Below are 18685 nucleotides of genomic sequence, written 5' to 3' on the forward strand. Positions count from 1 at the left end.
TTGGGTCCAAACTTCTTGCATTGAATTATTCCTTTATAGAATAAGATCTCTCTGTACATTGTGGATATTAATTATATAACTTATGAACAAAATAACTTGTGTATAGCTTACAAATGTAGTAAACATTGCACTGTGTTTTTTGTTAATGGCGATGTCCGGTCAACTGACATACACCTCGATTATTTCACTGAGTATCTGCTATCTTCCAATAGTTTAAGTGTCGATAACTGCAAAACTTTATATTATACATGTTAAATGGGGAACTCCATGGATAGAAATTAGCTAGAATTATAGAATATGTTTCTGCTTTGGTTTTATGATTACCTTGTTGTCGCTATTGCTTCTTTTTCATTGACTTTTTCAATGTTGTATTTCTTTCTCTAAAATGTTGTGACTATGCTTGGTTTGAGCCGAGGGTCTATCAGAAACAATTTCTTTGCCTCCACATGATAGGGGGAAAATTTGCATATACACTACCCTCTCCAACTGGTCCCACTTGTAAGATTTGACTGGATATGGTATTATCGTTAGAATTCTAGAACATCCTCAAAGTACAACTCTTTAGTTAAGACATAAAAACCAGCATATATCCATAGAGTTGCACCCAAGATTAGCTAAGTACAAACTTTATTTTTTGAAGAAATAAAACATTCCTAAAGGTCATGTCCTTACAAAATTTTCTTGATTGAGTTCTTTGATGTGGACATTTACCCAAGTTTAGGCATTGAGGTAGACAAATGCCTATACATTTGTGGGGACTGAAAAAAACTAACAAACCTAACAAAAAGGCTACATTATTCTTTTAGCTGAAACTACATTAAATGTTTTGTCTTTCATTTTCCTTTCTAATATGAAACAAAGATAGGACACCTAACTCCTATTCAACCAAAATAGTCTGAAATAATCATTAGAACAAAGAAAAGATCAATAAATTTAGTTTTATTTTGGAGGAAGGTGGCTATCATGGGGAAAAGTATGTCCATGTATTATAATGCATGGGTTATTTATGCAACAAATAATAATATAAAGATTATCATGCGGTTAATAATAATGTAGAGATTAGTTTATGGAAAAACTGCGCAACAAAGCAAATATATGCATTGCATTTACCATTCTTAGCTATACATTCAAAAAAGTCATAGTTGTATTTGAATTTTATAGCGAATTCATCTGTAGTATTGAAACAATATATCAATTGTTTTGAATTGAAACAGGATAGCAACAACCTCCCATAGCTCAATTGGTTAGAGTGCCCGCTTAGTAAGCGGAGGTCTTGAATTCGACTTTCAATGAGAGCATTCTGTTATTCTGTATTTCGCCTTGGTTGTATATTTACTGCGCGAAAGAATACAGCCGATACATGTGGTACTCATTTGCGCAACGAATACAGTTGACACAGGTTGTATTCATTACGCGTCTGAATACAAGTGATATAAGCTGATAACAAATAGCTACAAATAGTAACTATGCAAACTATAGTTACCTATGGTACTTAGACTCTAAACTGTAGTGCTTTGTAAAAATTCCTGTATCTTTGTATTAGTTCCCCCTTGTTTCCAATATTCTAACTTGTAAAAGTAGCTCTTAGACATTAGGCATTTGAATAAATTGACAGGAAGTCATCTCAAATTTTTCATAATTCTTTCTACAACAATGTAAACATAGACCACTGCCCTTTTTCAGCAATGTTTCCGATTCATGTAAAACATACTAAATAATCTTGCATTTACACAAAAAAATAAGGTAAAATTGCTGTAGTACAAATAATTCATTTCCCTCTTAAGCCTATTGAAATAACCGAAAAATTGGATTCAACAATGCCATTCCAGAAGAATTAAGGTCGATTTATGAAGTCAAAATCATAGAGGTGGATAGAAATACGATGACAAGGAAAACCCGAGGAAAAGAAGCCCTCCGACTGTAGCTACTGTTCGTTGTGAGATCTTCGATGCAAGCATGCTTCCACCTACCACTGCCACTGAAGTACATATAGTGTGTCCTATTGTTGCCCCAACAGCAACTCCAATTGCGTTTTTATGTGTAGCTAACTGCAGAATGAAGATCATAATCAATTGAACACGTCGCTTGAACTTAAATGACACACATTGTTAAGCTAATAAGCACGGTATGTTTCTGCATAGCTGTATTCTTGCTCGAGCCAGTGATACTTCTAGAGTAACTGTTTTAGAAAATTGCTACAACTTGAAAACCAAGATATTAACGAGCACGTGAAAACAAAGGTAGCACCCAGTCTTTTGTGAGCCCCAATCAAAAGGAAATAAGAATATCTTACAGCAATTGTTGCTATCTGGCTGCGGTCTCCCCACTCTGCGAGAAAGGTCAAGATAAAGGACTGCATAGACAACAACAAATTAATGTTAGTTATTTTATAAATTTCATAGATTTTATCAATAAAGTAATAAACTGATATGGTCGGACCAACAAAATACAACATTTGACACGATTGCAGGAAGCAAAATAATGGGAAATTGGATAGAAATTAGAATGTGGGAATAGGTCATTTAAGTGGGAAACGGGGAAATGAAGTAAACTTGAAGAAGAAATGTCAGCAATGCCATTCCAGATATTTGATGGAAGAAAATGTAATATTCTCCACGAAATTAAGAGGAAAACTGATTACTTAGATTCCTCTTATCACAATTTTCCGGTTCACTTATTGAACGCACCCGTGAGGAAATTCCCTTTTCCTTGACTAATAAAGCAATCAATGCATCTTGAAATTTATTTGCACTACTCATCCAAAAATTACCAAAGAAAAGGGCACAAAATTCACTCGTTAAAGAATTAATACCCCATCCCTCGATGATTGCATATTTTAGCCATTGTCATGAAGTGTTTGACCCAAATTGAGTGAAATTTAAAAAAATAACAGGCATTCCTTTGAATGGAATACATATTGAGCTCAAATGCACATAAATACCTCCAAAAATATGGGTGTGAACAATCTAGAAAAGAATCGCCTGACTGCTGCTTTGCTCTGTCCAGCTTCAAGTTTTTCTTCCACCTGAAATATTTAATATTCACCAAGGGATCAAATTTACCGGCAACTCCAGAAAAAGTGAAAATCAAAAGTAGTACTCCAGAATTTAAAGCAAGACCATATAGCAATGTAAAACATCTAAACAATAGAAAGGGGAACATACTTCCTCTATTTCCTTTTTCTGGGAAGCCTTTGAATCTGATGATCTCCATGCAATATAGAGAAGCCGAAGCCCGAAAAAGAGATAAAGAACTGCACAAAAATTGAAAAAACAGAACTTTGTAACTATCTAATAGAACAAAATACGGATGGGAACGATAGAATCAGCCTTATCCGACAAAATATGGGGAAATAAAAAGAAGAAAAAAGAGCTTTTTTGCCGAAGAAGAAAAAGAATATATAGGGGAAAATAGGCATGTCAAGAAGAAAAACAGAAAAATATAGTAGTATTGCAACCCAATTAGAAATCACAATTTACATTATGTTGCACAGAGACCGAATAGCTATTCACTAGTTCGACTTGCACAAAGGACGAACAGAAAATCTGGCAAGAAACTGGAATATGAACAGTGGAAAAATACTGTCAAGTTTCAACTCGAGATCTTAGAGACAGCTAAAAGGCCAAAATCAACAGAAAAGGTATCACATCGTTAAAGTAAACCGAGACAATTACAGAACAGCAATATGTAAAATACCAACCTGTAGCTGCACTATTTGTATGCTTCCTTGATATCAAATTTGGCACTATCCTACCAAGCCCAGTAGAGAGTATCTAGTTATATGAAGGGAGACCTAGAGTTAGTACTAACATACTGGCACATACTATGGGCGAGAACTGTAAATGTATGAGAAATAATTGAACCTAATGAAGGGGAGAGAAGAAATGCTGTATGTGTGAACTAACAAAGTAATGAAGGAAGTTCAATTACTTACAGTCATAACGAACAAGGCGCTGAGTGCACCAGATAAAACGATTGATTTGGGGTGACGCATTGCCATCAGAGCTGCTATTATAAATGTCTCATCACCAATCTAGCAGCATAGCCATCCATAAAACACTTATTAAACGAGAGTAAGGCAATATCTTGAGGAGGGCACTGCCAAAATGAATAGTACATCACCAAACTGCAGTTAGGTTTAGGAAACAGTGGTGTTTATTTAAAAAGTTGCCAGCCAGCTGGTTTTTATGTTTTCAACAGATAACCTCATAGTCATCATCACTAATATCATGAGAAGCAGAAAATCACAAGTTAGTATACAACTTCTTTCATGAAGATTGAAGAAAAGCAGAACTAACCAGAAATTAACTGCAATGAAAAACAGCAGTAGTAAAAGAATACAGTGGCGGAGTTACTGACCTCACTGACAAGGATCATCGACAAACTAGCAAAGAAGGCATCAAGGGTGCCAAGATTAGAGTCCAAACCCAGACCAACATCAATAGAATCTGGATCGTCACCCCTCACAACACCAGTCTTAAGTTTTTCAACTATAATCTGCCCAGTAAATAAATGCAAAGTCAGCAAACTGATAAGAAACACATGTGGTAGAAATGCCAAGCTAGATCGTTTAAGCTAGCGCTGAGTATTATTTCCCTAATCCCCGTTCAACGACAAGTTCCTATTATTTGGAGAAATACCAAAAAGTTTAACACCATTAAATTACTACTTTATAAAATTTTACAAGTCTCAAAATCAAACTCATTTTAGCTAAACAAATTAAAACTGGATATGATGTTTTTACAATAAAGCTAACTTTCCAATTACTGTTTTAAGAGTTTTTTTAAGTTACTACTTATATAATACACAAGTCAAATTAACACATTAAACTCCTCAAATAGTGCCGCAATAAAATTTGATGTTTGGTTATTGGTAACCCATTAGATTTCAAACCATACATATAGACGGAACCATTTCTTGTTTGCAGTTCTTTCAATTCTTTATCTCAACACACTATGGATCAATTTTTTTTTCTGGTCAGCTGGAGCGCGGTTCGAAACTCGGCAGATAATGAGCCTGCTCCCCCATCTACTCCACTTAAATATCAATTTTTTTCAAGTGCAGAGTTCGAACTCGTGGCGCACGCCTGATTCACAGATCACACATTGTGCTCTTACTACTAGACCAAAGCCCTGGGGGCCACGACACATCATTTATCAGCAGAGTAATACCAAGGTATCAATTCAATCATATAACTACCAGCAAATATCATTTTTGTACATCTTTTTTCACCTGACTCAATGATACACAGACAACTGAATCATTGATTCCCAGTTACTTTAGAGTACAAAACAACTGCTCAGACAAAAGCTTATTAAACTAAAGTGATACTCTCTCTCTCTGATAGATGCTCCTGCAGTGCATATAACATGTCACTCTATGCACTTGGTAAACCACATGCTTGCATCTGATCTTAGCTCCATCCAACATTGTACTCTATAGCAAGACTAGTATTCCGCCCTACACTTCTACTTTAGTAAATATATAAGATCTCTATAGGGGTATGTCTTTAGTTCTGTATGCATCATATCTCTTTAAGTTTACATCGAACTAGGATTTTACCTCAATATTTGACACCAAGATTCAGTAGATATGAACTAAAAGACCAAGACTAGTCAAAAGATCTTCTATTCCACTCTTTGCATTATCCAATGACACACTACTCCAGCACCTATGGGCGGACTAACTGTACGTGCAGTGGGTTCGGCCAAACACACCGCTTCCGAATACGGTTATAGTAGTGGAATTCCAAGCAGAGACCAATCCAATATCTTAACTTTATGGGTTCTGGATTCTAGAATGGGAATCTCAAGTGCTAATTGTAAGCACGTGATTTTTGCCCTATGAAAGAATTACTCCACAAAATTCAAAATAAAACGATTTTTCCTTGGTGTGCAATTTTTGAATTTTTGTGGTATTTTTGTATAATTATTTGTATTTTGTCTGTGCATGTTTATTTGTTTAAATTAATAAAAATATAAAATATGTCGCATTTTCATTTAGTATTTATTTAAGTTTGTTTTACAAAAATGAGAAAATCATAAAAAATAATGTACGTTGCATTTTTAGCATTTAACGTCTAAATTGTGCGATTTTATCGTTAATTGCTATTTAAATGTGCGATAATAGTTATTTGGAATTAATTAGTATTTTTGATAAGTTAATTTAGAATTTTAGTTTTATTAATTAGGAAGTAAAAGAAAAGAGAGCAAAAAATAGAAGAAAATCGGAATTGAGTCTCCTCTTCAGTTATAAATTTAGGCCCAAAACACCTACGACCCGGTCCATTTCAAACCGGGTCGACCCGGTCAGCCCAGTCCATAACCCAAACAAATCCCAACCCCCTTCCATTTTTCTGAAACCCAAACCTAAAAAACCCTAAACTACCCGCCCCCCCTCTCTTTTACTTCTTCCTCCCCAAGCTTCACCAAAACCTCTCCCATGGCTGCCTTCCCCCGTCCTTCACCTTCAACACACACCACACATACACAGCAAACATACGAAGCAAACGACCACCCTCGAAGCTCGGCCATGGACGACGTGAAGCAGCTCCCATGGCTGCCCCATCTTCATCTTCTTTGTCGTCGTCACGTCGCCGGAAAACCTTCGTCGAAACCTAGCTCAACCAAGCCAGCCCGTCGCTGCTGTTGCTCCGCTCCTGCTAGGCCCGTCGCTGCTGCTGCTTGCTTTTGCTACGTCCAACCATGGACGAGCTGCAGCTCGTCGCTGCTGCTTCTTCTGCTTCACTGCCTCCCCGCCCGCCATGGAAACGACCACCTTCGATGTTTCTTCTTCTTCGTTCAGCATCCATAGTTGCCATTGCTCAACCACAAGCTACTGCTGCTCGACGATCTTCAGTTTCAATTCGTCGAGGTCGTTGTTTGTCGTTTTGAGTTCGTCAAGGTTAAAAGGAAGGTGGGTTTGTCGTTGAAGTCAAGATCCGTTAGGTCGTTGGCAGTCATGGTTCGAGTTTTGTTTTCGTTCGAGTTCGTCGTCGTTCCGATCCGGTTAGTTGGTTTAAGTTTCGATTCTGTCCGTAATTTGTTTGATATTTTGCTCGGTCTAATGGGGATATGGCTTCCTTCATTAAGCTTTTCGGTGGTTCCCCTGGAGATACGACTCTCTTCATCAAAATTTGTTATGCCGGGGACTTTTGTTGTAACCTTCTGCCTTCCGGTGGGTTACTGATTTCCAGACCTGAAGTATAAGACTGAAAAGTATTCCTCTCGTTATACAGGTGGGCGCCTGAATGCAAAAATATGAAATGTATTCCCTCGTTATACTGGTGGGCGCCTAGAACATGATATGAAAAACAAAAGTGTATGCCCTCATTATACTGGTGGGCGACCTAGGACATGAAATGAAAAACAGAAATGTATTCCCGCATTATACTGGTGGGCGCCTAAGACATGAAATGAAAACAGAAATGTATGCCCTCATTATACTGGTGGGCGACCTAGGACATGAAATGAAAAACAGAAATGTATTCCCGCATTATACTGGTGGGCGCCTAGGACATGAAATGAAAACAGAAATGTATGCCCGCATTATACTGGTGGGCGACCTAGGACATGAAATGAAAAAACAGAAATGTATTCCCGCATTATACTGGTGGGCGCCTAGGACATGAAATGAAAACAGAAATGTATTCCCGCATTATACTGGTGGACGCCTACGACATGAAATGAAAACAGAAATGTATGCCCGCATTATACTGCTGGGCGACCTAGGACATGAAATGAAAAAAAAAAAACAGAAATGTACTCCCGCATTATACTGGTGGGCGCTTAGGACATGAAATGAAAAACAGAAAGGTATGCCCGCATTATACTGGTGGGTGACCTAGGACATGAAATGAAAAACAGAAATGTATTCCCGCATTATACTGGTGGGCGCCTAGGACATGAAATGAAAACAGAAATGTATTCCCGCATTATACTGGTGGGCGCTTAGGACATGAAATGAAAACAAAAATGTATGCCCGCATTATACTGGTGGGCGACCTAGGACATGAAATGAAAAACAGAAATGTATGTCCGCATTATACTGGTGGGCGACCTAGGACATGAAATGAAAAAACAGAAATGTATTCCCGCATTATACTGGTGGGCGCCTAGGACATGAAATGAAAACAGAAATGTATGCCCGCATTATACTGGTGGGCGACCTAGGACATGAAATGAAAACAGAAATGTATGCCCGCATTATACTGGTGGGCGACCTAGGACATGAAATGAAAAACAAACAGAAATGTATTCCCGCATTATACTAGTGGCGCCTAGGACATGAAATGAAAAACAGAAATGTATGCCCGCATTATACTGGTGGGCGACCTAGGACATGAAATGAAAAAACAGAAATGTATTCCCGCATTATACTGGTGGGCGCCTAGGACATGAAATGAAAACAGAAATGTATTCCCGCATTATACTGGTGGGCGCTTAGGACATGAAATGAAAACAAAAATGTATGCCCGCATTATACTGGTGGGCGACCTAGGACATGAAATGAAAAACAGAAATGTATGTCCGCATTATACTGGTGGGCGACCTAGGACATGAAATGAAAAAACAGAAATGTATTCCCGCATTATACTGGTGGGCGCCTAGGACATGAAATGAAAACAGAAATGTATGCCCGCATTATACTGGTGGGCGACCTAGGACATGAAAAACAAACAGAAATGTATTCCCGCATTATACTGGTGGCGCCTAGGACATGAAATGAAAAACAGAAATGTATGCCCGCATTATACTGGTGGGCGACCTAGGACATGAAAAAACAGAAATGTATTCCCGCATTATACTGGTAGGCGCCTAGGACATGAAATGAAAACAGAAATGTATGCCCGCATTATACTGGTGGGCGACCTAGGACATGAAATGAAAAACAGAAATGTATGCCCGCATTATACTGGTGGGCGACCTAGGACATGAAATGTAAAGACTGGAAAGTATTCCTCTCATTACACAGGTGGGCGCCTGATTTCAACAACAACTTTGAAAATAAAATGTCATTCCTTTCTTTAGGTTGGGGAGATTTAAACAACTTTAAAAATAAAATGTCTTTCCTCTCTTCAGGCGGGCTCCTGATTTCAACAACTTTGAAAATAAAATCCTATTTGAGGGCGGAAGGACCCAAAATATCTTATTTGAGGGCAGATGAACCCAACATATCCTATTTGAGGGCGGATGAACCTAAAATATCCTATTTGAGGGCGGATGAACCCAAACATATCCTATTTGAGGGCGGATGAACCCAACATATCCTATTTGAGGGCGGATGAACCCAAAATATCTTCAAAACTTGAAAATGTCTTACCTCAAAACTTGCTGGGGATTATTTTGCTGGGGATGAAATTTCCTTTTCTTCCTTCCCCACTCTGGATTGTCCGACCCTCTTGAAACTTGGTCGAAACTCTGTCGAGGATGCTTCTACATCTCGATGATTTGCTGCGAACCGCTGAGTAACACTGCTGGGGATAACTCTGATGAGTAAAATATGTTATCTTACTCCTTCCAAAACTACTTCCTTTTAAGTAGGATGTTTTATTCCTCGGCAAACTGTTTCCTTTTGCAAAACTGGTTTTTTTTTTTATTATTTTTATTTATTTTGCTAGCTTCTTCCTTCGAAGACTACCTCCCTTAAGACTCGTTTTGCCTTTCCCCGGAAGGAAACGCTGAGGATACCAATTTTCACCAAACTTGTGTTGGACTTCTCGAAAATTTCCGAAATGAACGAAAATTTTCTGCCCCAGTTTGACAATCTTTCTTGCGACGCATCTTTCTGTCATCGGTAGCATTCCCTGTCCCTGCTTCAAATCAAAGAAAATTTGGTCAGTTTAAAACGCGGCGGTTGGTTGTGATACTCCTGCTGGGGATGCCATCAACCATTCTCCCTCTATGCGTTGTCTGTCCATCTTGAAGCTTGGGCTGATACCTTCCGCCCTTCTTGACGATTCGTTATTCCCCAAACCTCTTGACCATTTCCCCGGTCTCTTTATCTGACCTCACGCATTTCATGACAGCCGATGTAACTTGAAGATCGCGCATGTTCATTGAGATGATCTGCTGGGGATAACACTCCAAATCACTGTTTATTCGTGTCACTGAAAGCGACCTTTTCTGTTGGGGATATCCCTCTTCTTTTGCGGCATAGCAAGTGAAACTTGGCATTTCCCCCGACCTTTTAGTCTCATATGAATTTCCCAAATCATGCACATTGCTCTCCGCGTTGTTCTTTCTTGGTTTAGACCATTTGGATGTTCTAATCGGATTTGGTCTTGCATAATTGGAAAGCTGATGGCAGATTTTGAAATCATTTCTCACTTGTTCTGACCAAACAGACTCTAGTGGGGAATTTTTCTATGAAAGGAGAAAGCTAAACAAAAAGGGAACCGAACAAAAGACAAAGGAAAAAAATGACTCTTTAACAAGAGAAACTATAAATAAAAGCCTATCAAACGCAGATACCGACTCTAATAATCATGACGTGCACATGTGGCCTATCCTCTGCCGTCAATCGTCTTTCAGGATCTTCCCTTGGCGATTCCCCATCTTATTCGACTTGTAGTGCCCGAAGGGTTTTCACTATCAAGCCTCTCTCATTTTGGTTTTTCTCTAGCTTTCATCGCCTTATGGTGTCCGTAAAGATTTTCACCGATAAGACTCTCTCATTTGTATCACTTTCCAGCTGGGGATTTGGAGGGTTGCCGATACGACTCTTTCTGCTTGGGATTCTTTTCGGCTATCAATTCATGTCCAATCCATGATCTTTTTCTCTGTTGGGGATCGGGGTGTTATCCCCGACTTCCGTTTGCATGACTTGGCATCTTTCGAAGATTGGTCAAAAGGTCTTTCTTTGGATCGTAATGTGGGATTTTGGATAAGCTAGAAAGAAAGGGTATTAAAGGCTCGAAAACAAAAATAAATTTGGGGTTCAAAATTACAACCTTCGGAACCATATTTGCTTATAACAAACGCAACTCTGGCCCTAGTTTCTAGCTTGGGGATTTTTTATTTTTGTTATACTATGCACACTACGCACCCTATGACCGAGTCGTGAGGCGCTTACGTATCCTCTTTGAGGAATCAGGTCAAACGTAGTTCCCAATTCCTCTTTTTTTTTTCATTTACCTATTATTTTCTCATTTCCCCTTTCTCTTTTGCCGTTTTGTTGTTTTCTTTTCTTTTGTTTACCTGCCATGCTTGTGTTTTCTAGTCGTTGCTACTGATTCCGAACGATGGGTACGAAAGAAAAATAAATAAGGCTCAAAAGGGGTAACGAAGGATAAAGTGTTTAGGTAGTAGAATAAAATGCCTTCGTCATTCCAGTCTTCAAAACATGCCAAGTGCAAACAACACAATTGAACATAGATTCTTCTGATGGTGCTGGACTTGACAATTATATTCACAAATTTGCTTTTTCATTTGTCATCTCTAAAGCACTGGGCAACACTCTCATTATCATGAACGACCCTCATGTCAATTTGGCGAATCTTGCCTTTAACGGTTTTCTTTATGTTTTACTTGCCACAGTTTCACATGACTCGAGCTCCGAATAATCTCAAACCGTTCTTATTTCCTTTAAATGTTCTGATCACCTTTCCGGGGTTTTATGATTAACTATTAGGATTAGGCCCAAACTGTGTGCGCATGTCATGTCACTAGAATCGGCTGAACAAAATGATAAAAGAACTAAACAAAAAGGTAACTGGAAATAATAAAAGACCGGATTTTGCATTAGACTAATGGTGAAATGGTTTGAATAACAAGACAAACAAAAACAAACCAGAGTAAAATCTTAAAACAAACCTGGACAAAACTACACAAACCGCTATGACAAAAATGGAAAGATAGGAGGATTTGACACAAGATAATGTCCGGATTACAACCCTAAGAATAATCCAGACAACAGAAATGACAACAAAATAAGCCATCAAAGATCCTCTCCGGCGGACCAAGGAATGGAGCGTCTTTCCAATTGCCAGGCTCGGCATCTTAGCCATTGAATTCGGCATCAACCTTACTGGGATCTTCACCAAAATATAGCACTGAAAACTTTGCCATGCGCGGACCTCCAAGAATCTCAGAAGAATTCTCATACCCTTTTTCAAAACAAATCATATTCGACCTATGCATCTCACTTCGAGTAGGCGATGGACTTTGGCTAGTGTCTGTTGCATCCGGATTTGGCACGACAATGTCACCTGCATCAATAAGCTTCTGAATTGCTTCCTTCAGCCTCCAACACTTCTCTGTGTCATGCCCCGGTGCATCTGAGCAATATGCGCACCTTCTAGAAAAATCAAGCTTCTTTGACAGAGGGTTTGGCGCGTTTATATGAATCGGCTTCAACATGTCCAATTACTTCAACTTTTGGAACAAACCGGCATATGATCCTCCAATAGGGGTGAAAGCCTTTCTTTTCCTCAGCAACCTCTCATTCTTGCATGCTTGGCAGGGCCGGAAACCTGATCCAGATGGCTTTCGGTAGGCTTGTGAGGGTGGATAGGCATTTTGTGGAGCCGGGTACCTGGAAAGTGAAGTATGGTTTTTAGGGTCACGGGGAGAGAAGTGGTGTTGGGGAGGGAGAAGCATTGAGAAAACATAGCTGGAGGGCGAGTAATGGAGCTACTCGGGTAGCTGGGAAAGCTACTATAAGTGGGTTGGGATGGTGAGTACGGGGGATCATCCGTTATGGTGTTGGGTGCTTGGGTAAGGACAGAGTTCAAGAAGCTTGGCGGTGACGGGGGTGGTGATTTCCCAGTCATCCATGCCTGATACATGTCTGCCACATGCTGTCTCAGCATTTTCACTTCTTCTACCAACCCGTTGTTCCGTTCGACCAGTTGTTGTCGGTCATTGGTACCGACCCACTCGGTTCTGAAGTTCTGTGTCATTGTCCTTTGACTTTGCTTTGCAGGGAGGAGTTACCACAACCAATCACTTTTATGATATATGAACACAACAAAGTGAAGCCATCACGTTAGTGTTATGGCATTTGACAGATAATCATATATCAGAGATGCAGTGCACCTAAGCAGTTAAACCGTTCTATCACGCATTCACTTCAGTTACGCGCGTCATTCCGGCTTCTTGTAATTGTGCCCCTTTGAAAATCTCTCGCACTTTCCTTTATTTCTTATTCTTTTTTTTTTATTCACTTTTTCAGTGGTGGTCGAATCTTATGGAGATTGCCTACGTATCATGACCCCGCATGAATCAGACCTTGCGTAATAGTGGGTTAATCAAAAATGGGGAACAAGACATTGTGGGATTGCGGGGCTCAAGAAAAGTTGTTTAAATAAATAATAATTGTATTTTTTATGTAGTAGTGGGTTTGGTAAGAGAAAGTGGTTGTTTTATTAATTGATTAAAGGGTTGGGGATGAGAGATAAATAAGATAGACTTGATCAGATTTTGGGAGGACAGAAAGAAGAAGAGAGAAAAAAATGGAGCTGAATATTTAAGATAGAGAAAAAAAGGGAGCTGAATATGTAAGAGAGAGAAAAATTCCGAAAATATTAAGACTTACAAAAAGACAAATAAAAACATTCTGGAAATTAAAAGAGTGAGTAGTATACACCTGATATACAATCTAAATATTCTGATATACGGATTCAGAAATTAAGGGAACATTAACTAGTCTTTCAAATCTGAAAAGATTCCTTTTGCTTCTGTCCGTTGATTGTTGTCGGTGTTTCTGGATTTTTATCTTGGTTTTCAAATCTGTCACTGGGTGTTCCGTTGACTGGTTATTGCTGGTTTTTGTTGCTGTTGCTGTGTTACATACTACGTTGCTCATCTTCATCTTCTCTTGTTTCCAATACCAGGTACACGACTGTAATACTAGCTATTGCAAGCTAATAATGTGGAAGCATGAATACATATGAAGAATGGAATTTTGAAGTTTTAATTTCGCTTTTTCTTTGTTCCTTTTATTGATTGTATTTATGCTATTTCATGTATTACTGAATAATAATTGGAATAAGAGAAAATAACATAAGTTAGTCTTTAATGAATCGGTTTGGCAAAACGGGTTAATTCACTAGTTATGAAGGTTTTAAGATTATCAATAGTAGGTTAATCGTGAACAAGTAGCTAAATTTAGCTAAGGCATGAATTTAAACTAAATTTCGTGAATTAGGCATTAAGGCATGATTTGAGTTCAAACAAGATTAGAAGAACGTTTAAGTTTAATAAACTTTCTAATAAGCTTTAGTAATTATGGTTAAATCTAGTTTGAAATGGTCGTGAATAATTAATCTCAATAGTTTTTTTTTATAACAATGCGAGTTTTAATCTAGCTATATTTGATTCTTTTGAATATTAGTTGTCGAATTTTTATTTTATTTATAATTTCGAATTTTTTTAGTAAAATTCTTTTTCATCAATATTTGTATTAATCTAGCAATTAGTATGTCATGCTTTCTTAAATAAAAAAAAGGGCTCGTAATTAATTAGGATTTTCTTTCTTTATTTTAGAGACTAATTATAATAGAAAAATGTAGTCGCTTTAAGATTTGTCCATTTAAAATAAATGAGATGAGATGAGCCTAGTAAAATGTATAGATTGCGGGACCCTCACAAATGTATGCATTAATTATTTAAACATCGGAGTTGGCCATCTAGTGAAATTTTACGGCCTTTCCCAAAACAACAATACGCTAGTCGCTCTAGGCGCGTCTTTAACAAATTATTTTCTTAAATATGGGTGTGCATTTATGTAACCCAAATCCAAATCTCAACAGAGTCGAAATGTGTCGATAACCACAGGTGCATTGATTGCGACGTGGTTTGAAATACGTTTTCACAATGTTGCAATTCTCCGTAAAATAATAACAATAAATAAAAATAATAAAAGCGGCTAAAGAATAAAATTTGCACATAAGTTAATAATTGTATAAAATCAGATATATAAGCCAAATATGACAGTTGAGCGACCGTGCTAGAACCACGGAACTTGGGAATGCCTAACACCTTCTCCCAGGTTAACAGAATTCCTTATCCGGATTTCTGGTTCGCGGACTGTAATATGGAGTCATTCTTTTCCTCGATTCGGGATTAAATTGGTGACTTGGGACACCCTAAATCTCCCAAGTGACGACTCTGAAATAAATAAACAAATCACGTTTCGATTGTCCTTTAATTGGAAAAAATCCTTCACCCCTCGCGGAGGCGGAAAAAGGAGGTGTGACACTAATAACTGGTTCTGAAGTTAACTTTTTTACATACTCCGTGGATACCTTAATGGATGTATAGGGTCTGGACCATATCTTAAAGCCTGCATCCGCCTCTGCCTAGCACTATCATAACTAGTTTACACTTTGCAGCAAGGTAAAACAGTAAAGTAAATAACTACATATACACACACGCACGCACACATCAAGCTAATGCTATACCTTTCAATGCATAAAAATTACACACATCCAGTAAAATTTCAAAATCTCAACAGATAAAATTTCAAATTAAGCTAAAGTATACTCACTTTACTGCGCCTACCCAGATCTTTGAACCGTCCACCTGACTCAACAATTTCAGTTTCATCCACAGCATCCTAAGTAAACCCAAAACAATAAAAAATCAAAATTAAACGGACATCATACATCATTTGCACACCCAGAAACACAAGAAAAATGTTAAAGAACCAATTGTTAACACTACCTGAGCATAAATCAGAGGGGTAGTAATGAGAAGTAAGAGGATCCATATATATTTTGGGTTTAAATGCAAACCCATTTTGTTTTTATTTCTGGGTAATTGAGTATAAAGCTCAGTTCTTGAAAATTTTCAAGAAAAAGAGCAAATGAGTGAAATCAAGGGGAGAAAAGTTGAGGTTTTATTGAAGGAGATGAAAATGGTGTTACAAGATCAAGTAGAGGGAATTGGGATTTGGGTTTAACGCGGAAGTTTTATTAATTATTACGAAGGAAAGAGAGAAGAAGGAGAGGAGAGATCCTGCGGACACAAGCAAAGCAAAGAGAGTAAATTGCCAGCAAGATCTCTCTCCCCCCAAAAGCGGAAAACGGCAAGTGGGGATCTTGTTTAATGTTTTATTTTTAGAAAGAGAAATTAACCAATAAATGTGGGTAAGAAAAAGTGCATTGGGCGGTGTTAAGCACAAAATGTGAGTAAGTTTTTACCTAATGTTATAAAAGAGGTGAATGTCTTTATTTATTTAAAAATATTATAGGGTTTATTACTTGGTGGCTAAGCCAATTTTTCCCTATAAATAGAGGGTTCTATTTCATTGTAATTCATCTCATATCAATAAGAATTCTCTCTCTACTTTTCTCTGCAATATTCTTCTTCTTTTATTGTTTCATAACACCTAAAGAAAATTTTGATTAAATAGTTATTTCTAATGTTTGGTTGACAAATCTTTCAACAAATGGAGGAAAATAACTTCTCTCGTTTGTTGATCGAAGTCATTTTCCTTATAATATTTTAAACTTTAAATTTACTTTACTCACCAAATATATAGACATTATTTTTAATCTTCAATCAAATTTTGTCAAAATATTTTTCAAATTGCTTTCGTTATTATAGCACGTCGCCCAGGGCATAAGGGACGTGATGACTTTACGTCATCCTCACCTTCCTCCGGCTTATCACAAACAGTATGTTCAGGGTTCCAAACTAAACGATGACAACTAAGTATGAGGGTTGCGCTCGTTGCTGGGCTTAACCCAACACCTTACGGCACGAGCTGATGACAATTATGCACTACTTGTGTCTGCATTCCCGAAGGCGCCCCTCTCTTCAAGAGGATTCACGACATATCAAGCCCTAGTAAGATTCTTTAATTTGCATCAAATTAAACCACAAGCTCCACCGAGCTTAGGAGTCAATTATGGAAAGTAAAAAATTATTGTTTCTTTTCAAGCAATATTTTCCCTTCTATCGACAGGAGGAGGTTGCTCAGGTGGTGAGCAACCCCTCCCCCCTCCCCCCACCTATAACTTCAGGGTCTTGTGCTGTCGGGTCACCAAAAGAACAATAATAGCTCCAACAAAGGAGAATAAAAAATTAAAAACTCCTTTCTATCTATTTTTAATGAAATTATAGAACTTTCTTCCAAAGTTACGGAATTAACGAGTCTGATCAATAGAATCCATCATTTTTTCTATTCTTTTATTATTATTATTATTAATCTTCTATAGGAGTATATCTTTTTTTTTTTGTAAAATATTTTTTCATACTTGACACACTCATAATGCTTTAGTAATGGTTTGAAACAATGAATCTGGTCACATTCATTTCAGTCTTTTGAAAATGACTCTTTTGGTCCAAAGTCCAAATTCAATATGTTGCTGGTTGCTGTCTGAAAAGTCAACAGTAACGAAGAGGCCTTTTTGTCCCATGTATTAATTGCACATCACTTCTGAGAGTATATTTCCACAATTCTGAACGAAAAACATACGAAGTTCAAAACCTGTTTTCTTCCTATCGAAGCGTTCTTCTCCAATTTTCTACTAGGACAAAAGGCGAAACTAGAATAAACTAGAATTTAAACCTTATGAGTTCGGAATTATAATTTTTTGAAGTTATTGTTTGTACATATTCATTGAATTTCTTAATGCAAATACGAAGTTTGGATAATAGCTATTGAATTCAACCGACCCCACAACCAACACCGTAGCTCCGCCCTTGACCAGAAGGGCAGAAATGTTCAGCGGTTTATTTTGACAAAAAGAAGCTTGTTGGAAAAAATTGAATGACTATGGAGAATAATAGGTTTAGCTTGAGGTGTGTCAAAGATACTGTCCTTAAGGATAATTCCCCCACACCAAGATGAATACTATTAGGCGTATTCCCAGGATTCAACAAACTCTTCTAGTATAGCTTGGAGCAGAAACAACAACGATTAAGAAGAAAACCCAACATAAAAGAAAATGGAAGAAAAGTTTTAACTTTGTTTTTTCACTCTACTACCATGAATACAAGTTGATAGTGTTAAGTTTGGCAGAAATCTTTTGTCCCACATCGGTGGGAAAAGAATGGTTGGGGGGATTTTCCCCCTATAAAAGAAGGCTTAATGTTTAAGATTTATAGACACCTCTCATTTGTCTTCTCATCTGTTTAAGGCATTTGTATTTCTCTCTTTAGTATTATTTCACTTGTATTTTTGGAGTGAAATAAAATATTGGTTGTGTCCGAGGAGTAGGCAAAATTAGCCGAACCTCGTAAATTCTGGTGTTCCCTTTATTGTTGCTTTATTGTCTTATTTATTATTTGGTGGCTGTCATAATTTTTGGTATAGTAGTTGTGACTTATTCACACTATATACATTTGGCTTCCGCAACAATTGGTATCAGAGCCAAGGTACTGTCTTAGTATGCTCTGTGGTTGCAGCATAGTCTGATCTTCCACATCAGAAAAGATTTATCTTGGTAACTGTGTCAAGATTCTGTCTTAGTATGCTCTGTGGTTGCAGCTTAGTCTGATCTTCCACACCAGAAAGGAAATAATCTTGATTTGTGTCGTCAGCTATTAAATAATATTTGTGTCAAAGATGGGAGACAATAAACAAGAAGAATCTACATCAAGTGTCAACAATACGTCATCATTGGCATCTTCGCTTATGACAAGAATTGTGTCAAATGCGAAATTTGCGGTAGAAATATTTGACGGGTCCGGACATTTTGGGATGTGGCAAGGCGAGGTTCTAGATGTCCTTTTTC

The 18685-nt window shown here is 37.7% G+C and overlaps 1 protein-coding gene across 1 annotated transcript; it reads right to left on the reverse strand.

Moving 5' to 3' along the window:
* Positions 1-1598: 1598 nt before the first annotated feature.
* On the reverse strand, positions 1599-16088 carry LOC104221028 (GDT1-like protein 3). Its single transcript, XM_070145657.1, has 9 exons — positions 15666-16088; positions 15490-15558; positions 4360-4497; positions 3935-4033; positions 3701-3773; positions 3165-3253; positions 2942-3025; positions 2294-2353; positions 1599-2048 (listed from the first exon to the last, which is right to left on the reverse strand). Exons 1-9 carry the CDS (start codon positions 15738-15740, stop codon positions 1860-1862), a joined length of 876 nt encoding a protein of 291 aa, XP_070001758.1. The 5' UTR covers positions 15741-16088; the 3' UTR covers positions 1599-1859.
* Between the last annotated feature and the right edge of the window lie 2597 nt (positions 16089-18685).

The sequence above is a fragment of the Nicotiana sylvestris genome, chromosome 5 (genome assembly GCF_000393655.2).
Source record: "Nicotiana sylvestris chromosome 5, ASM39365v2, whole genome shotgun sequence".
Taxonomy (NCBI): Eukaryota; Viridiplantae; Streptophyta; class Magnoliopsida; order Solanales; family Solanaceae; genus Nicotiana; species Nicotiana sylvestris.